Genomic DNA, 20974 nt, shown 5'->3' with positions numbered 1-20974 from the left:
GGGATACAAGAATCTCAAGAGAACATGCATGAAAGTCGGCACACAGTTTACAAACACACCTAAACGCGAGGAAGAGCGTGGACCATGTTACCATTGTTCTGGATGGATACAGGGGAAATGGGAGCTGGTTTTGGGTGGGAATGAGGCAAAATCAAGCTCCATGGTGTTCCCGCTTTTGTTCAAGCTGCCAGTTAGTCCCACTTTCTCTCTGACTTTGAAAACAGTGCTGGATTCTAGCCCAGGCTTGGGCAGCGCGCAGGCCAGGGCGGAGGTTAGGGGCTGCAGGCTCCCCCCGACCCCGTCTGCCCACCTGAGCTGTGAGTCCACTGGGCACTTGCTCGCTCTCTCGTGGCGGGAAGCCCTGCATGTTACGCAGCATAAGAGGGGGATGCCTGGCAGTATGGTGCCAGGCAGTGTGCGGCGAATGCAGGCTGAGAATCTACTTCGAGGCTCCTTTGCATCGTCCTGAATATCCATGGACTCAAATACACATGTTTTGCTATTGGAGGAGGTTATCGTGGTGGAACAAGGTGTCAACACAGTAGAGTAAGACACTTGTAAAAACCAGACATCAGAAATTCCGGGCATCCCTTTAGATCCTCAAGAGTCCAAAACAATCAAATAATCCTAAATTCTGAATTGTTTTTTACAGATGTATTTAAATGTTTCCTAATACAGCAAGGAAGATACCTTTTTTTCTTTTCTTTTCTTTTCTTTTCTTTTCTTTTCTTTTCTTTTCTTTTCTTTTCTTTTCTTCTTTTCTCTTTTCTCTTCTTTTCTTTTCTTTTCTTTCTTTCTTTTTTTCTTTCTTTCTTTTTTTTTTGTTGTAGCTCTCACTAGCTGTTTTGTATTCCTTAAAATCAAATGAGCCTCTCTTTTGTGTAATGAAATTTTACCAATGGTTAGTCTGTAATTTAAAGTAAACATATTGGTTATTTTCTCTAAATATTGAAATGGACAAGATAATTGGAGTTTCGAAAACTTGCAGTCGTTATAGGCATAGTAAACATGTTTCGTAATGATTTCATTATTCCGTTCATAAGTTTTTTTATTGCTCATTGGGTATTTTGAATCTTTTGTATGTAAATGTGAGCCACTCTGCTCAGACCTCAGTGTCTGTTTAACATCAAATTTTCTCCACAGAAAGCCTCACATTCCACATACGCCAAGGGCGTGTTTGAAAAAGCCCCTTTAAAAAGAGGCTTGATGTCTTTTTCCAAATAAAATTAAAAATTTTTTAAAAGTCGTTTTTATTCCCAAGAGACACACAGAGAGAGAGAGAGAGAGAGAGAGAGAGAGACAGAGACAGAGAGATAGAGAGATAGAGAGAGAGAGGCAGAGACCCAGGCAGAGGGAGACGCAGGCTCCACGCAGGGAGCCCGTGCAGGACTCGATCCCAGGACGCCGGGGTCATGCCCTGAGCCAAAGGCAGACGCTCATCCACGGAGCCACCCAGGGGCCCCATAAAATTAAATTTTATCAAAGGAGTCTTTTTTTTTTTTTTTAATCAAAGGAGTTTTTAAAGCGTTGGCACACTTCTGTTAAACTGGATTCCTTTCGAAGTTCAGTGCCTCGGGGAGATTGTCCATCACCCCACTTGTGATAAGACTTGATACTGGAACCTGCATCATAAGCAACCAGTGCTCAGTTTTCTGAGTCTCGGTGTGGGTTCCTTGCACTTTGGTCCTGGTGCCCTTTCGCATCTTGGATGCTTTTCTCTGTTGCTGGCCCCGGGATGCAGCACGAGCCCTCATCCTGTGGGCCCCACACAGTCCTGCAGGTTGAGTTAAGGACGGTGTAGACTTCGGTACAGCACAAGACCGTCGCTCAGGAAAGCGTCTGGAGCGTGTGCTGGTCCGGCTCATCAGCGGCGAGGCGGCCGCGTTCTTCCGCTCTCGGCTACGCGGGCTCCAGCACCGTGCGAATGTTCTGATTCCAGAGACCAACGCTCCCAGGTCCTCGCTGGCCTCAGTGGGAAGGGGGGCGTGACCTTGGTTTGTGAGGGACAGAGTCCTACCGTGAGCCAGAAGTGCTTGTACCCCCCTCCGTCTTGCTGTCCTCCCCGAGGCTTGAGCACAGAGCACTCCGGTGGAGCCCCGCCACCCCGGCCCACGCAGGCACAAGGTCAGGTGTGACGCGACTTGCTGCACAGGCTCAAGGCATGCAGACCCCTCAGGACTGCTCCCTGACAGGGTCTGCCCTTTAGCCCTTTGTAGAAATAATACTTGCATCACCTTTCCTCAGTAAGTCTGACCCCTGGCTCCTGCCTCCTCGCCGGTGAGCCGCTTCCTGCCGTGCTAAATCACGCGCCCTGGCTCCGTCTTTCTGAGACTCACTCACGTGATATTTGCTTTCAAGCCTCAGCTACCGTCAGGCTGACATTTCTTCTCCAGTTTGCCCCTAGGATAGTCTATTTGCCATAAAATTGCTTGGAGGTGCTGTCCCTGCTGGCCAAATGAGGCGGAGAGGTGATTATCATAGAGCTCAGGCCTCGAATCCTGGCTCAAGTGTGAGTTGTGACCTGAGTTCTCCGGGACCATCACTGCCTGCGGAGTCTGAGGGCGGCTCGCAGGAGGGCCACCTTCTCACCTGTAGCTCCTGCTCGTCCCACACACACTCGTGATGCTCATCAGTGCCGGGGCCAGGCCTGGACCTCAGAGGGCATAAGTGCTCACCTGCTGGGTTTCCTCTCCCGACACCAGGTCACCAGCTCTTCAGAAACCACCTGGGTGTCCCAGAGAGGGATTCCACCTGGAGTTAGCACAGACCCCACAGGTAGTCGGGCTCTTTCCCACAGGGCAGTTACACGTCGTGTGTCCAAGGGTACCCGACTTCTGTCCAATTTGCTGTGAAGCTGGGGGTTCCACGAACGCCCTACGCCTTCAGATTTGCTAATTTGCCAGAATAGCTCCTTGCACTCAGGAAGGCACCTGTCTTACTTACCGACTTATTTTTAATTCTTTTAAGGTTTGTTTATTTATTTGAGAGAGAAAGAGAGAGCACGAGTGGGAGGGGCAGAGAGAAAGGGAGAGAATCTGAAGTGGACTCTGTGCTGAGTGTGGAGCCTGATGCGGGGCTCCGTCCCTGGACCCTGAGGTTGTAGCCTGCGCTGAAACCAAGAGTCAGATGCTTAACAGACTACACCACCCAGGCAGCCCATTTACCGATTTATTTATTATAAAGGAAACAAATGAGGAAGAGATGGGTAGGACAAGGTAAGGGGTGTGGGTGGAGGGCACAGAGCTCCCCTGTCCTCCAGGCACGACTCCGTACCAGCACATTGATGTGTTGAGCATCACTGTCCTTCACAACACAGGTATGATGGATTGGCTCGTTGGCCATCGGGCATTAACTCAATCTCAGTCCTTCCCCCTCCCCCCTGGTTCCCCAGAGATTGAAGCTGTAGGGCTCAGAGTCCCACCCTCAACTCTACTTGGTTTTCCTGGCAACCAGCCCCCATCCTGAAGCTCCCAGGGGGCCCCAGCCACCTGTCACCTCATTGGCCTACAAGAGCCATTCTTATTCCTCCAGAGATTCCAAGGGTTTCAGTTGCCCTGTGCCAGGAACCAGGGATGAAAAGCAAATATTTATTTTTCATTAGACGGCCCCCTGGAGTGCTCGGAGTCCTGGAGATGAGCGCTGTGCTGTGGCGGGGCTGGGGATGGCGGGCGCTCAGTTGACAGACACCCTGACAGAGCAGGGTCCAGGTGCCAGAGCAGGTGTGTCTGCGCTGAGCCAGCTGGAAGAAGGACCAGGAGGGAAGCCACGGGGGCCCTTCCACCGGGCTTCCTCGCTAAACCCCACCATTTGTTCTCTCAAACCAGGGTGAAAAAGAGGACGGACCTGATAGGAGCCTTTAAACTGGACCCTCTCTACCTAAAGCACAACCATCAGGACTCAGGTACGCTGGCGTCCTTGCTTTCTGCGATGTTCTGGTTTTGTGTTCCTTGGAGCTGCATTTCTGCCAGAAGCCAGAGGGGAAAGTTGGCGTCCACACGGACCAACCCCTGGGAGCCACTTCTCTGGGGCGGGGATGGGGGTAGAGGCAGGGGTGGGGTGCTGATGGGGCCCCGGTCTGCCTCGATGCTCAGTGCGGGGGCTGGGAGGGGGCCCCGGGGGCCGGAGGGCACCACACAGCTTTCAACACCGGTGTGGACACCTCCTGTGTAGGACCTTTAAAAGTATGACTGCCAATCGGAGAAGGACAAACATTATATGGTCTCATTCATTTGGGGAATATAAAAAATAGTGAAAGGGAATAAAGGGGAAAGGAGAAAAATGAGTGGGAAATATCAGAAAGGGAGACAGAGCATGAAGACTCCTGACTCTGGGAAACGAACTAGGGGTGGTGGAAGGGGAGGAGGGCGGGGGGTGGGGGTGACTGGGTGATGGGCCCTGAGGGGGACACTTGACGAGATGAGCACTGGGTGTTATTCTGTATGTTGGCAAATTGAACACCAATAAAAAATAAATTTATATAAAAAATAAAAATAAAAAAAATAAAAGTATGACTGCCCCACTGTCTCCCCGAGAGCTGCATCCGCTTGTACCAACACCTCCGGGGGACGTGGAGTGGGGCTGGGGGTTAGGGGAGCCAAGGAAGCCCCGATGACACGGGGCAGGATCAGCATCTCCCCCGTTGGGTTTGTAGACCTGCCTTCTGTGCCTGCACCTGCGGTGGGACCCAAGCCATCCCCAGGCCTGCGCTCTGGCTGTGAGCTTCTCGATGACCGGGGTGGAGAGGGGACGTGGCCAGGTGCGCAAGTCCTGGTGAGGAGCACGATGCTCCCTGGCACACGGAGATGCTGCAGCACTTCCTAGAAGATGCCAAATAGCCCGTTTCCTGTGGCTACTGCCCTAGGCCACAGCCACACGCCCGATCATAAGTTAGTACAGGCCAGGCTCGGGGGGGCGCGGAGGGGGGAGACATGGACATTTCTGTGAATTTTTTTTTTCTTAAAGATTTTATTTGTTTATTTGAGAGAGAGAAAGAGAGCATAAGCAGGGGGAGCAGCAGAGGGAGAGGGAGAAGCAGACGCCCCGCTGAGCTGGGAGCCCGACGTGGGGCTCGATCCCAGGACCCCGGGATCGTGACCTGAGCTGAAGGCAGATGCTTCACTGACTCCACCACCTGGGTTGAGATTCTGGGATTCTTACCAAAGAAATAAGAATTGGATATTTCGAAGAATGATCCCAGCAATACAAAAGATTTTTTTTTCTTTTGAAAAGCACGAAATGAACATTTCCAAACATGAATAGTACTTACAGCCAGAAGGTGTAATTATTTCTGAATTCCCTCTATATTTTTAAGGTTTTGAAAACGAACTCAGAACTATTTAAGCGTTGTTCTCAGGTGTGGCGCAGATGCTCATCCCGGTGGGTGTTCACAGACACCACCCCCCCCCCAGCTACGCTTGCTCAGATTTTCTCAGGACCTAAAGCTGCCCTAAAAAATAAGGTCTAGTTTTTAAAAACAGAATTGGCAGGAAACAATGTGAAATTCTGAGCCAACTGCCAAGCTCTTATGTTACAAAAAAAAATGTATTTCATGTTTGGATAATAAAAATCTTTGCAGTCGTGACAGAAAGCAAAGCGTTGCCTCTTAAACCTTGAAGTGATTCTTGGAATGAATTTAAGTGAGGGCCATCTGAGGACGGCTTATGGCTCAAGGCACACAAAAATGTATTTTACACTGCTTTTATAGAAAAGCTGTTTCCTATTGAAATATTTGCTATGGCTGTTAGAGATGAGAAATATTAGTGATTTGTATTTTTCTCCTAAAAAAATAAAAGACCACAAACTTCTATAAGTCCACGAAAACAGGGGCCCATTTTGTGTTTAACAAGTAGATCACCAAAAATCAACTTTCAGCTTTTATGGCCAATGGATGTAAGGGCATATTTATCTGCACGGATTTAGCCCTGGTGCCGCCACTAAGCCTTGTGCTCCTTGAAATGAAAACTATGTTTTACAGGGTTTGTTTGTGTGTTTTTTTTTTTAAGATGTTATTTATTCATGAGAGACCCAGGCAGAGGGAGAAGCAGGCTCCCTGCAAGAAGAAGCCTGATGTGGGACTCGATCCCAGGACCCCGGGGTCACGCCCTGGGCTGAAGGCAGATGCTCAACCGCTGAGCCCCCCCAGGTGTCCCCAAGGATTTGTTTTTTTTTTAAACCTTTCTATGTGATAATAAAAGCCTCCTTATTAACTATTTAAAAAGCCTGTCAGAATTGCCCTGTGGAAAAAAAATTAAAATTAAAATTAAAATTAAATTAATCAATTAATTAATTAATTAATTTAAAAAAAAGGAACTGCCCTGTGGCCCCTTATGCCGTGCACTCAGCTCGCGAGGCCGCAGCAGCGGGTATTCCTGCGTGGGTGTCCTTAGGATGCCTCTGACACTGGGTCCAGGGCGAAAGCCTCCCCCTCCATGAGGTCTTCCCAGATCTCTCCGCTGGAGCCGATACCCTTCATGGCACGTGAGTCTGGCCACGCAGCCGTCTCACCCACTGGTTTCCTGCCTGTTGTCTCTCTGTCCCCCCCGGAGCCTCGGATCCGGTCGTGCTGCTGCTGGAACACTGCTGGACTCGGGGGATGGTGACCGGCGGCAGCCTTTGGGCAGCATCGTGGGAGCGGCTGCCGTGCCAGCACGTCCCTGCCTCGGTTCTGCACTCTGCGTGTGATGTGAACAAAGGAGGGTCCTTCATGCGCCTTCATGCACGATGTCATCTGGGTTCCGAGCAGACCCTTGCCGGGTGCTCATTACATGCCACGCATACTTTGGGCCGCGGCTCTTTCATTTCTGCTGGCGTGCGTGCCTCGCTGTTGGGTCACTGCCGGTGACCCTGCTGGGGACATCTGCTTCACAGTGTGTTTCATACGGTGCAGAGGGCAGGGGCTGGGAGTTGCCAAGGGCTGTGCGACTCCGGGCTTCGGTCTCAGGGTCCCTCATAAAACCAGGAGGCGGAGCCTTGCAGGATGGCCCCCCACGTTTTCCCATCGCCACCATTTTACGACCTAATTGGGAGAACACCTGTTGTCTCCAGAGGAGAGTCAAAGAGCCGGTGATAAGCAACAACTTTAGGTTTCCTTATACGTGGAATGTAGACCCATCTGTAGAATCACTGAAGAGCAGTCTTGGCGGGGGTGGGGGTGGGGGTGCTGGGTGGCGCTTGTCCCAGCTGCCTGCAGCCTGGGCTTGCTGCGGCCAGGCTACCGTTGCTCCTGCTGCAGAAGCGGGGACACCAGTGCGCCGCAGCGTGTCCCGTCTGGACCTACACTGGAGGATCAGATGTTCAAAACAGGACTGCCGCGCATGTTCCCAATTCCCAGGCTACTGCTTGCCTGAGGTCACCCCGGGGCGACTCCCACTGGTGAGAGTTTCTGTCCACCAAAATCCTTGGCTTCGCTGCGTTAGGTGCAAGGGGAGACCGAACGCAAACCCGCCTTTTCTGTGACCACAACGAAGCCATCTGAATCCAGGGTGATGACTCGGCTCCAGTGGTTGCTCACCAGCGTCTGCCCCGTGCCGGGCTCTGGGCTGAGATCCAGGGATGCAGACACAGACGCCCCTCCACAGCCGGGTGCTTATCTTATGGTCTAATCACTCTGTATGTCACCAGTTCACCTTCCCACGCACGAATGAGTGCACGATGAGGTCTTCAGGAGCTGAACACCAAGTTACTAGTGGGCAAGAGAAGAGAGCTCAGATGTTGTGCTTGTGGAAGCATAGAAAGCCCCTCGTCGACCAGCATTTCCACTTTGTACTGGAAAACCCCGTGGATCCGTGACCTTGGGAAGTGCCAAGGAGAACACCCAGCCCCTGCCCTCCATGGTCTCATGGAGGAGATAATGGGGGGGGGGCACAAGAAATCGATCTTGGGGATCCCTGGGTGGCTCAGCGATTTAGCACCGCCTTCAGCCCAGGGCATGATCCTGGAGACCCAGGATGGAGTCCCACGTCGGGCTCCCTGCATGGAGCCTGCTTCTCCCTCTGCCTCTGTCTCTGCCTCTCTCTCTCTCTGTGTCTCTCATGATTAAATAAATAATTTTTTTTTTTTTAAAACAAAACAAGAAATTGATCTTGAAAATGAGGAGGATTAGGCATGCAATTGACCAATGTGTCTAATGGCTTCTTTTTGTTTGTTCCTTTCTCTTTTGCAGGGCTCATCACCGACTACAGGGTAAGTGGGAGATCTCGCTCGCTGAGTCCAGGTCTCAGGTAACCACAGGTGTGAAGGCAGCACTGGGAGCTGTCGTGGGCTCCATGCCCCTCGGGGTCAGGGACGCCCTGGAGGACCGCGTCTACCTAGGTCCTAGGTAGCTAAGCAAGCCAGGCCGCGGACAGCTCTGCTGAGCCCAGCGACTCTGGGTGTCGGGTCAGGGGGGAGTCATCTTGCCCGCCCTTTGGGACGGAGGCAGGAAGTTCTGCGCCCAGGTTCCTGTCGGGGTGGGCGCTGCGCTTGGACCCGTGGCCCCGTGCTGTGCGAAGCTGCTGTGTGCCTGGGGCCGGCGCCTGCAGGGCCCTAGGGAGCAGGGCCAGAGACCTCAGGGGTGCTCCGACAGCAGGCCCCGTTCTCAGCCGGGGGCCGTGTGTGGCGCTGGCAGCCGCTCAGAGGTGAGTGAGGCCCCCCACTCCTTCCTGGACCCCCAGGCTCCCGAGGGGCACGGGGCCCAGGTGGCCACACGGGCCAGGATGGCCGTTCCGCACAGTGCCGTGGGCGGCCGTTCTGAGACAGACCTCAAATGTGTTGCTCCTCTCTGATGGCCCTTTCCGGCCCAAGGGAAACGTCCCCGTGTCCCAACTCCTCAGCCCGTCCCCTGGACTTCAGCGTCTCCTTATGCCACATCTAATGCTTTATGATAACGAGGCCTCAGCGCCGGCGGCTTGTGAGCTGCGTGTCACGTGTGGACAGTCTTAGGTTGGTCCACCCGCTGTTCTTCAAAGACCCGTATCCAGGCAGGTGTGCAGCGCCGCGGCAGCCAGCCTCACCCACATCCACCTGGCCTGGGAGGTCCTCCTGGATCGTTGTGCGCTTCGCTGCCCCTTCCCAGCAATGCCAGGGGATGGCACCTAGTGTATCCTTAGCAGATATTTCACGATTAATGAATAAACAGTGAAATTTATGGAGGATCAAGTTAGAAGGATGGGGAAAATTGTTTTGGAGTAGAGAATTTTCGAAGAGCTGATGCCCATAAGTTAGCCCTTGGAATACCATCTCCATGAAGTAGGAGAGGTCCCATGGGGCAAACGCAGGGCGTCCCACCAGGAAAGACCACACAGGTCAGTGGGAGCCTGTGCTGGGCCCTGGCCATGCAAAGGTCCTGGAGCACCAGTCTTGACCTATGAGTGCTGTTCCTTGGTTCCCTCATCAAAGGCACAAGTGTTCCCGGCCTCCCCTGACCCTCTCCCCATGCCACAGCCCTATGGGGACCCAGACTGTATTTTCTGGCAGTTTTACTGCTGTCTTAGCTCCGATGTAGGGACATCTTTCCTTTTCGATGCGCTTATAGACGCCTCTCGAACTCTCTCATGGCTTCTTCCTTTAGAGCAAATTCCAGGCAAATGCCCCGGCACCCAGGCTCTTCCTTTAGAGTGAATTCTGGGCAAATGCCCCGGGGCCAGGCTCAGCAGACCAAGAAAAAAGAATATGATTGACATCATCATCATTTTGTTCAAAGACATTGGGAGCCCAGCCTGAGGTGGCCACCGCCCTGGGGCTGCGGAGGAGACACTGGGATTCTGGGCGTCTCCCAGGCTAGTTGGGGAAGTGGGGGGTTCGAGGGGTGAGTACTGCGCTGGCAGGAGGCACGGGGCCTGAGGGCAGCGTCAGCACCTTGAGGAGGGAGCTGGGAACACGTCGGCGAAGGCGGTTCATACTGCGTCTGCCCGTGGCGGCAGGCCGGCGGTGGAAACGTGGTGTCGTTTGCCAACGATGCACGTGGTCCTGGGCAAAGTGGGGACGCTGATCCCCGTTTCACAGACGCGGAGACACAGGGTCAGCGAAGTCAAGGAATCTGTGGAACACGGTTAAAAGAGAACCAAGGACTTAAGTCAGAAGCTCTCACTCTGAGCCTCCCAAGGCCCTTTGGTGAGGGAAGTGCGCCTCCCGGTCCTCGTTGGTGGCTTCTCGCGAGCGGGACGGTGTACAGGACGTGCCGAAGACAGGGTTTAGAATTTTTCAGTTGTGGAGGGAAAGCACCCAGAAATGGCTCCGCTGTGTCCCAGAAACCTGGAGCGGGCTTCTGCGTGCGAGATCCTTCCAGGCGGCCCGTGCAGGACGGTGGAACGGACCTTCCTCCTGCTGTATCAGCACAGTGGTCGGAATATTCCACCGAGCGGCATGGGGTGGGCGAGGGGCGGGGGTTGGAACAGCAAGGACCCGGAGTCCCGTCCCCTCTGTGCATCCGGGCTGTGTGCACGGGGAGCTGAGTGCACGGGGCATTTCTGCTCTGGGGGCACCTACCTCCATCCCGTCCTGGGCTCAGGTCATGACAGCACTTTAGGGGCACATGTGAATGAGCGCTCGATTCACCTGTGAGCACCTGCTACTCCAGGACGGAGAGGTTAGCTTCGCCCTGCTGTGCATCCCCATGTTAGACGTAGACCTCACTGGGATGCGCAGCTGTCAGCTTGGTGACGAAAGGTTCTAGAACGCAGCATCGGCGCGCAACAAAGGCAGGAGACGATGGCTTTACCGCCTACTGGTCAGTTAGCGGGGACGGTGAAGGATCTTCCTTCCGATTTTCCGAAAAGGCGTGTTGGTTCCGTTTTTACTGACGACCCCCCAGCAGCCTGCAGACACAGTGCAGGGTAGGCCGGCCGTGTGTCTGCAGGGGACACCGTGGCACCGAACGTGTCCGTCCCCCTGGCCTCTTCTCACAGCGCTAAGAAGACAGTGGTATGACCTGTGACCCCACCGGGCCCAGCGCCTGGGGGACCCCGAGCGACACCATGTCAGATGCCTGAGTGTCAATATCGGGCCCCCACTTCTCTCCCACTCGAGAGCCTCCCGTGAAATCCTTGCTGGGAGCCCCAAGTTCAGAAAGTGGCTCGGCCGTGGGTGCGACCAGCGCAGGGCTTGACACCTGCCTGCCCCGGGCTACGGGGGAGCCGTGCCCCCCGAGCCCTGCGGGAGGGTCCAGGCCTAACCCCCTCCCGCCGCGGCCCTGCACTCGCCAGCCCCGTCTGCGAGCTGTGCCCTGCAGGGAGGTCCAGGGAGCGGGAAGGGAGACTGCGTTGCCCTGGGCATCTTTGCAAGTCCAGGACGGGGCTCTTGGGAGTCACAGAGAAGTGCCCTCGCTTTCTCATGCCAGATGCCCCCTTGTCCTTCCTCCCCTCTGTGTCCCTTCTTGCTGGCTTCAGCACCTTTGCCACCATGGAGGCCCCCACAGCCGGTAGAGTGCCAGCCAGCTGACAAACGGGACAAGCTAAAGAGAGACTATTTGAAGACCAACATGTTGGGCTTTTCTTTTCTCTTTTTTTATGATTTTATTTATTTGAGAGAGAAGGAGAGAGAGCACACACGCACAAGCAAGGGGAGAAGCAGAGGGAGAAGCAGATCCTCGTTGAGCAGGGAGCCAATGCGGGATTCGATCCCAGAACCCTGAGCTCATGACCTGAGCCGAAGGCAGACGCTTCATGGACGGACCCCCCCGCCCCCGGCACCCTGCGGTTGTGTTTTCTAGTGACCGTCTTGCAGGTCACTGCGAGCAGGGCAGGGAGAGTCACTCTTGCTCTAGGAAAGGGTGCCAAGACGTCCCAGGGAGCCTGCGGGGTGGAAGGTGTGGGTGTCGGCTTGGTCCTTCCTCCTTCCCGTGGACAGACGGACGGATGGAGCAACCGGCCCCACTCCGCTGCCCCCGCCGGTCAGTGAGCCCCACCGGCATCTGCTCAGGGGACACCGTGCCTCCCCAGGAGCAACCTGTCCGTCCTCCCTTGTCTCGGAGCTTTGCACAGAGAGGCTCCAGCTGCAGGCGCTGCTCACCGCACGGTCGGCTTTGCATCGGCACGGGCGGCAGGGGACGGGCCAGGGGACCTCCAGGGGGTTTGCTCCTCCAAGGGCAAGAGGTGCCCGGTGAGCCGGAGGAGAGCAGCTCTCGGTACGTTGCTCCCTGACACAGAGTGTTCTGTTCTCTTCCAGCACTGGCAGCTGCCCCTGGGCCGGAGATTCCGCTCCTTGAAGATGTGGTTTGTTTTTAGGATGTACGGAGTCAAGGGGCTGCAGGCCTACATCCGCAAGGTGACTGTGCGTTCATCACTTCTGGGGGTCACATGGGGACTTCCGTAGGAGCTTAGAAATGAAGGACGGTGTCTGGCTCGGCCAGCTAGCTCGGACTCCTGAGGGTGGGCAGTCGGTGCAGGATGACAGACCTGCACACGCCCGTGGGGACCAGGGCCGTCAGGTCCCCGGAGGCTGCGGAGCCAACACCCCCGACAGCCCGTCCTGTCGCCACGTCTGCCCGTGGCAGGTCCAGGCAACAGTGGTGGAGCGGTGGGGAGAACCCAGTACGCTCTGCTCCAAGCACTGCCAGCCTGGGAGGGTCTCCAGGTGGCTGGGGATGGCTAGCTCCTAGCCCCGGGGTGCCCGGTGCGCCCCTGAGCAGCGGCACGCGTGTGGTCTTGGACCCTCCAGGTGGGTCCCGGCGACCTGTTTGGCTGAGCGAACCAGGCCTCTGTGACAAGCCTACAGAGGGAGAACCACTTCAGGACCCACCACCCTGCCTTTTTTTTTCTTTTTTAACAATTGAGGAAACTGAGGCCAGAGTATATGCTGCCCCCCCCCCAAGACCCCCCTTTAGCTGGCTGCAGCAGGCTGCTGGGTCCCAGCGCTTCCCTCCCATGCCAGCATCCATCCTCAGCCCCAACCCCATCTTGATGGACAGAGGTTCTTGGGCTTCGTGGGAGCGGGGACGCCCGTGGTCTCTGGGGGATGAGGCAGGACTGCGCGCGTGAGTTCAGAACATGTCCTCGAATACAGTGAGGATTCAGCTCTGGGGAAGGAGGAGAAGGGCTTTAACTGGCCAGATGATTTAAGCTCAGGGCCCCCTGGGTGTGATCAAGGCTTCCTGTGAAAACACTCCACACCCGGCCTCGCGGGGAGGGAGGGGATGCTCAAAGCCGGTCCCTTAGCAGGTGGGGCTCCTCTGGACCCTTGCTGGGGGGCGGGGGGGGGGGGGGGGGGGGGGGGGGGGGGCGCCTGCCAGCACAGTCTCTGCTGCCCTCTAGTGGCCCCAGACCTATTCCTCTGCCCGGAGCGGCCCTTGAGGGCGGTTTGGGTCCCGGCCACACTCGCTCGGGGGTCCAGAGGTGCGGAGTGTGCAGCAGGTGCGCAGGCCCCGCGGGCTTGTTCTCAGTTCACATCCTATTTGAATCCCCTATGGGGCTCCGTGAACCCCGCAGAGCCAAGTGAGGTGGGGAATTCAGTGAGACGAAGGCGTGTGTCGAATGTGACAGGTGCTGTCCTTCTCTGTGGGTGCAAGGGCTGCAGGGGTGCAAGGGAAGAGGGTCCCTCTTCCCGACCTTCGTTCTAAAGTGCTAACGGGTTGTTTTGGTGGGATTCAAGGGTCTGCCGCACAGAAGAAAACGTTAGTTGGGGTTTTTCTGAAGACCCCACAGTCCTCCCGTCGGGATGGCGAGCGTCGTCCTGCCCTGAGTGCGAGCAGCCCGTGTGTGGGCGACAAGCACTCGGCGGAGATGGCTGGGAGCACATCCCTGAGCTGCGGCCGCGGCCCAGGAAGTGTCTCTAGGTGGCTGAGTCCCGAGCTGCGCCGCCCTGGGGAACTCAGGCGGCAGTTCTCCCCTTTGCAGCACGTCCGGCTGGCTCACGAGTTTGAGCGTTTGGTGCAACAGGATCCCCGCTTTGAAATCTGCACGGAAGTCACCCTGGGGCTGGTCTGTTTCCGGCTAAAGGTAGGTTTGTGGCTTTAGTCCCCGTTCCCTTTGATGGGCGGGCGGGGAGGGAGGATCATGCATCACCTGGGTGCTCAGAGCAGCACGCTGGCTCCCCAGAACCTCAGAAGTCACCAGGCATTTTGCCGCCTGGGGTCCCTGGGTCCAGGCCCTGCTGCCCCTCCTCCACGGAGCTGAGACTTCTTGCGTGTGTAGACCTTTGGTCCTAGAATGTTCCCCGGTTTCTCCATCCACACGGCTGCCACTGCGATGCTCTGAGCCGTAACCTGTACACAGGCTCACTAACTGGGGGGTCACCCCCAGACCAGCCCCAGCCCCGGCCCCGGCCCCAGCCCCGACCTGCGGACCCCAGTGTCTTCACAGGCCCCTCCAGGTGGCCGGGTGTGTGCAGGGGTTGAGAAATGCTGGTCTGTTGTCCTGCTGCCCTACTCATGAGTGTGTGTGTGTGTGTGTGTGTGTGTGTGCACGTGGGGTGGGGGGGAGCTGGCCCAGAGGGTGGACGGCACAAGCCGTGTCTGCTGGGGATCATGACCACGTTTCTGGAAGGTCCTCGAAAGAGGCTGTGCACACAGGCCCCTTATCAATCTACCTGTGGGAGGGAGGCTGGAGGGGGGCCTGGCGCTGGCCTGTGCAGCTGAGCTGGCCGTGGGCGCTGCCACCTGCCTTTTCCACTGGCTCCATGTTTCCATGCGGGAGGTCAGCAAGGGGAGGAGGACTAGGCCTGCTGCAGGTCAACGTGCTGTCATCCAAATGTGGCCTCCCGCTGACCCTATCCTCCCCGTCACTGATTCCTGGAGCTCCTAGGGGGTAAGGAGGACCAGGCACGAGAGGGGCGCCTGGGGGGCTCAGCGGTGCAGCACCTGCCTTTGGCTCAGGGCGTGACCCCGGGGTCCCCGGATCAAATCCTACGTCGGGCTCCCTGCATGGAGCCTGCTTCTCCCTCTGCCTGTGTCTCTGCCTCTGTGTGTCTCTCATGAATACATAAAATCCTTAAAGAGAGAGACAGAGAGAAGCAGGCACAAGAAAGCCTGGACTCTTCAGAGACACAGGGCTCGGTGAGGGGGCCGTGAGCTCCGTGCAGGTGCACGGTGGGCGGTGAGAACCCACGTGCAGAAGACGGGGGAGGCCTCGGAGCACTGGCTCCCAGCGGCCAGGTCCCCGGGTCCCCAGAGCACGGGCCACGGCTCAGTTGTCCCTGGTGTTGGCGGCGGGCTTCGATGCGTTTGCAGGGGAAGAGACGTTTCGTTTTGCTTTGACTCACCAGTGTTCGCGCAGGACTTTCACTCTTTAGTCACGCACACACCGCACACTGCGTCCATGTAAAGCCCAGGTGGGGGGCGAGGGGCGCTGACCCCTGCGAAGCTGGCATCCGTGTGGGACTCGCCCCCAGACTGCGGACCAGAAGCCTCGCCCGTGCAAGGCGGAGGCTCGCCGGTCGTGTGTGCTCCGTGTGTTCGCCGCGTTCCTACAGCAAAGCGAGCCACAGAAGGGAGACCGTTAGGAAGAAAATCACTAGGAAGAGAAAACACGCTTGCTGAGCTGCGCCGGATTTATCGAAAGAAACCCGTGTGTACAGCGATCCGTGCGGTCCCTGTGGGGTCCGCGGGGGTCAGCTGCACCCGTGTGGGGCTCGGCATAAGTGTGGGGTCGTGCGGCCACCACCGCGACCTGAGGCCCTCATCGTCCTCCCCCACCACGCCAGCCTCCGTGCCCCCGACCTGCCCGACCCCTTCTGTCCGTGCGGTGCGGTGCGGCGAGTCCCACCCCCGCCCGCCACCACCACCTCCCCCCACCCCCCCCCCACCCCCCCCCCCCCCCCCCCCCCCCCCGGCTCCGGAGTGCCCAGCGGCCAGGGGGCTTCCGTGCCACCGACCCCCGTGTCTTCTCAAGGAAGCACATCGAAGCACGCGGGCCGTGTTCCTGCTTCCCTGTGCGTCCGCCGTCCCTATCTCCCGTGCCGTCCTGCTCCAGGGGGACTTCTGTCCTCTGCACCACCCGGGGCTTCAGATGCACACTGGGGTCCCCCTCCCTCCCCGTCCTCCCCTCCCTCCCCCTCCCTCCCCGTCCTCCCCTCCCTCCCCCTCCCCTTCTCTTCTACTGTTTTCTCTGCTTGGCTTCTTTCTCCACTTAATAGAAGACATACCTCACCTCACCCACTTGAAAACGGCAGGCACATTTTCCCTAAATAATGTGTTTTTGATGTCTCCACTGTCCGCCTTACTCCTGTTTGCTCTGGCCTGGGTCTTCCTGGTAAAGCGCACGTGTTGTTCCTTCCCTAGCATCATCCTTGGGCAGGACAGGCTGTGTCTAGACCTGGCCCAGGTCCTGCACTGGGCCCCGTAGGTGCCCCACGGAGGCCCGCAGCTGGCGGTGGGGAGGGTCTGCTGGGTTCATGGGTGGCCTCGGCGTCGGCTAGTGTGCGCCTGAGCGGAACCGGACCATTCTTCGCCCTCTGTTCTCCCTGCTTCTCGACTCTCAAGACAGAACGAAAAGGCAAATGCACGAGCCCCGTGAGGGCCACAGAGCAGGGAGGTGAGGCCCCACTCCCATCCTCCTTCACGTGTGATGATGAGATGGGGGGAGGCACCTCCTGGAAGCAGAAGAGCGCTGGGGCAGGGGAGGCAGGTGCATGAGAGCAGCGGTGTCCCGCAGGGTGCCCGCCCCGGCTCGCTGGGCTGCTCCTTGTCCCCGGGGGGTTGCCGATGGCCCCTTGGTGCCACAGTTCACGGGCGGCTTGCCCAGGTTCAAGGTTGGCTGTGCTTCCTGTCTCTTCTCTCTGTTTGGGAGCGATCCTGGCAGCGGCTGCCTCCGGAGCCCCAGTTCGGTCACTGAAGCGCATCAGCTTGTAGATCACGTGCCTAGGGAGCTCTGTTTTCCTTACAAAGCCTGGCCCGGGGAAGGGTCATCCTTGGTCCGTCATTGGACCGTGGAGAGCCCGTAGGGCGGGGCTGTGGTCTCCCACGGCCACGTAACTCTCACTTAGCTGAATTCCTCACCCTGGGAAATGAAAGGCAAGTGGTAAGGCGGCCCGTCGTCTAGTGGATGTGCGGCAGTGTCGCCGGATGCCAGCCATCCTCGGAGGCCGGTCGAGGTCGGAGTCCTTGGGACTGTCTCTCCGTCTCTGCAGGGTTCCAACAGGCTGAACGAGGAGCTCCTGGAAAGAATCAACAGCGCCAAAAAAATCCACCTGGTTCCCTGTCACCTCAGAGACAAGTTCGTGCTGCGCTTTGCCATCTGCGCCCGCACCGTGGAATCTGCCCACGTGCAGCTGGCCTGGAAGCACGTCGCTCAGCTGGCCACCAGCCTCCTGGCCACCCCCAGGGACTAGAGCCCGACTGAGGTACGCTGTCCCCGGCCCTGTCCTCGTCTCTGCCCCCAATCTGCCCCCGGCGCTGCCTCCATGGCTGCCTGGGCCGGGATTTCCACCCAGGGAGGTAGAACCCACATGCTGTCATGATCTTTTAGGAACTTAGACACGTTTTTACTTTGTCTTCTTTTTTCTTTTTTTTTTTTTTAAGATTTTATTTATTTATTTGAGAGGGGGAGAGAGCGAGAAAGCACGAGCACTAGTAGCAGCAGAGGGAGAAGCAGACCCCCCCACCGCCGCTCCCCACCCATTGAGTAGGGAGCCTGATGCAGGACTCGATCCCAGGACCCTGGATCATGACCTGAGATTATCAGATCAAATGCACGCGGTCATAATTCTGAGGGAAAGAAGGAATTCTCCCCATTTCATGGGGCACAGAATCCAGCTGACACTGATAAAATGTGTCCAAGGGAGGCCAGCTTGGCCACCGACCTCGTCTCTGACGCTTCACATGCATCTACGAGGCACGGTTCCATCCAACTCGGTGGAGGAGGAAGGGCACGTTCTCTCTCTCCATTCTAGTGAGACGCATCCAAAATACCAATTCTTTCATTTCTTGGTGGCGGCGGGGGGGGATGTAGCCATATGTTCATGCGTATTTTTTTCCGCCGTAGAGCTCAAACGTTGAAAAGAAGCGTACCTGACATCATGGAACGAGAAGACAGTCAACGTTGTGGCTCCGGGGACCCACGCCCGCCTGCGGCGTCACGCTTCTCCCTGTGACATTCTCCTGGAGCTTGTGCTCATGTGTGCTCACTCTCTTACCAATGAAGAAACATTACTTGCTGTCTGAAAACTTAATCCCAGTGCATGTAGCTTTTATTCATTATTCACTTGTGACTTTTGTTGATTAAGAAATCATGCTCTCGATGTCTCGGTGGGAGAGGTTTACTGAAATATTTTCCAGGATATTCTAGGACTGTGGGACTTGAGATTATACCTGTGGTCTTTCCATTGTTCTCTCATGTGGCTCAATGCTTAATAAACAATTTGAAGCGCAGCAGTGACTGTGCCTGGTGAGCATCCTTTTGTTCTAGGTTGTGCCCAATGGGTGGTTGCGATGCGGACTTAGCCTTTCAGAACAGCCAAGATATGGCATCCTTGGATATTTTAAATATTATTTTATTTATTCATCTGAGAGCAAGAGAGGGAGCACAAGTAGGGGGAGCGGGAGAGGGAGACGCGGGCGCCTCGCTGAGCAGGGAGCCCGACGTGGGGCTCGATCCCAGGACCCCGAGATCATGACCTGAGCCGAAGGCAGAGACTTAACCAGAGCCACCCAGGTGCACCCATCCTTGGATACTTTAAAATGTCAATCCCTGCGCCCACAAGTGTTTGTGGAGTGCCTGGTGTCTGTCAGGGACTGTTCTAGGTGGTTAGCAACATCACCTAGATGTTGAGTTTTACTTAGAGATGACGCCAACTCTAGAAGAAATAAACTCAGAACCAGGACACAACCACGGACTGAGTTCTACTGGTGTGATGGAAAGACTAACTTTTGGGGCCTTGGTCTCCTCATCCCAGGACCAGTAATCGGTTCATCTGTCCTCTGGCCTTGGGACTGACAAACCACAGGAGTGCTCTTGTGAACATAAATACTGATAAGACACAATATTTCCTCAAATAGCCCATCTTTGTTTGAAATGACTTTTGCTGGTGGAAACATACTTGAATTTTCATCCCCAGATGAGTTCTTGTCCTTTAGAGACCATTTAACTGTTGAAAGCAAAGCACTCTTAGAAAAGGTCCTCGGGCTATTGATACGTCTATTGGAATTTCAAAGACCTCTGATTGCTAACTGTAATGAAATTATCTGTTTTTCCGGAATCTGGAAGTATATCAGATGCCTCATAGTTCCCCGTCTTACACATAAGGCCGTTCGTTCTCGCCCATCAGTAAACCAGACCCACCATCCATCAAGGCACGAGGACGTGGATGTGCCACTGGGACTACTGGGACCTCATGATAAGGGCTGTTGAGCCCTCAGGTCATTGAGTTGAGGCCGAGGTGTCTCTGTTCTGCAATGAGATGGTTTGCACCTGAGTGTGCTCTTGAGCTAAGATTGCTTCAGGGTCTCCAAAAGGAGCCTCCAAAGTCACGATGCCAGCTCCCGGCTTTCGTGGAGCTGCCCACCCGGCCCCATCCATAAGCATACTTAGGGTTGATGACGGTGGATTGAGTCCCAGGTCGGAGCCTGGACAGCAGGTGACAACAGGGCTGCTGCTGGGAGCCGGGCACAGACAGGAAGCCAGCTGAGTGGCGGAGGGGCTCCCCTCTCTGGGCCTGGCTGGATCTTTCTGGTGGAGATTCTCAGACATCCGCTTAAATGGAGGCCCAGCAGAGATGAAAGCTGGTCTGACTTCCGGCCGGTTTCTAGGTAAAGCAGCGCAGTTCACCCCACCTCCCGATCTCTTAAGGCATCTCTGAGACAAGAGCAATCAGGCCGCAAACCACCTCGCCTGGAAACAGCAAGAAGCCCTGCCTCCCGGCGTATTCAACACGCACATGCATGTGATCAATGCGAGGCACTGTTATCAATATTTTTATTTTTTTTTATTTTTTTTTTGTTATCAATATTTTTAAAATATTAACTTTATGCTTCTTTTAAAATTCTCAGTGTTTACTCCCATTTTACAGATGAGAAAATAGGGTTTGTCAAGGGGACTTTTCAAGAGGTCTAGTGACTTGTCCCAAGGTCGCACTGCCAACTGGTGACTGAGCTAGGACTGGAACCCAGGCAGTCTGGCTCTAGAATCCCCCCTCTTGCCCACTCAGCCGAGCGGCCAAATACGCTGTCTGCTCTTGGGGGTGAGCCGTTTGTCACAATAAGTGGCAGTGAGGCCATTCGTTCCCTTCCGGGAAAAAAAAAAAATTTTTCGCCTCCCCTGTGGAGTCTTGGCTCCTGGCCCCAAGACAATTTACAAAGGTCTGGATTACTCAGGCTTACTTTTGATCAACGCATGGCATCTTTATGTAAATGTATATTCCGTTTGGTGTCACGATGGGTCATAGGCCACTGCTGGCACCGGAAGTCCACGCAAATCCTGTCGCCTTCCGGCATCTAATAACGGCACCTGCTGCTCGGTGTCAGAAAGATCCTTGATGGATGTGGATGTGTCCAGATCCTGAAACCCACACCGTTTGGAGTCATAACACCTCTGCCACCAAGTGAGATGCTCTCCCTCCTGGTACCAAACAGTGGTGTCCCTTCCAACACTCCTTCTCTAGCTCTCTGACCTTACGTAACTGGAGTTAGGGTCAGATCCCGCAGTTAAGGGCTCAGGACCACAAGCCGCCCTCTGCCCGATGCCACTCGCAATCCCTGGCCTCCCCTACTTCTGACAGACCGGCTGTAAAGGAGGGGTCCCCATGACCCCCTCCTGAGGTTCAAGGCTTTGCTAGAAGATCCCACAGACTCAAGACACCATGTTACTTACATTTTGCACTTTGTTCTAAAGGCTACAGCTCAGCACCAACCAGCCCAGCCCAAAGAGCTGAGCAGGGCCAGGAATGTGGGCGGGGGGTGGAGCTTCCACACCCTGCTCTCCTGGCACCTCCACCTGGTCACCAGCTTGGAAACTCTCCAAACACTGCCATTAAGGGGTTTTTATGGTGGATCCATTACATGGGCATGGTTGATTAAATCACCATAAGATGAGCTCCATCTCTGGCCCCCCTCCCCTCCCCAGAAGTCAGG

The 20974-nt window shown here is 55.8% G+C and overlaps 1 protein-coding gene across 5 annotated transcripts in view; it reads left to right on the top strand.

Moving 5' to 3' along the window:
* DDC (dopa decarboxylase) overlaps positions 1-18280 on the top strand; it is a 74383-nt gene extending 56103 nt beyond the window's left edge. For 4 of the 5 annotated variants that reach the window (XM_038562604.1, XM_038562603.1, XM_038562606.1 and 1 more), the window contains exons 10-15: positions 3825-3901; positions 8162-8181; positions 12142-12240; positions 13794-13910; positions 17038-17250; positions 17892-18280. In XM_038562604.1, coding sequence (XP_038418532.1) covers positions 3825-3901; positions 8162-8181; positions 12142-12240; positions 13794-13910; positions 17038-17238 — 514 coding nt within the window. In that variant the 3' untranslated portion in view covers positions 17239-17250; positions 17892-18280. The remainder of the gene's footprint in view (positions 1-3824; positions 3902-8161; positions 8182-12141; positions 12241-13793; positions 13911-17037; positions 17251-17891) is intronic. The other variant, XM_038562602.1, reaches the window with a different exon arrangement.
* Positions 18281-20974: the final 2694 nt, after the last annotated feature.

Source organism: Canis lupus, chromosome 18, assembly GCF_011100685.1.
Source record: "Canis lupus familiaris isolate Mischka breed German Shepherd chromosome 18, alternate assembly UU_Cfam_GSD_1.0, whole genome shotgun sequence".
Classification (NCBI taxonomy): Eukaryota; Metazoa; Chordata; class Mammalia; order Carnivora; family Canidae; genus Canis; species Canis lupus.
This window is presented reverse-complemented; position numbering and strand designations above follow the sequence as displayed.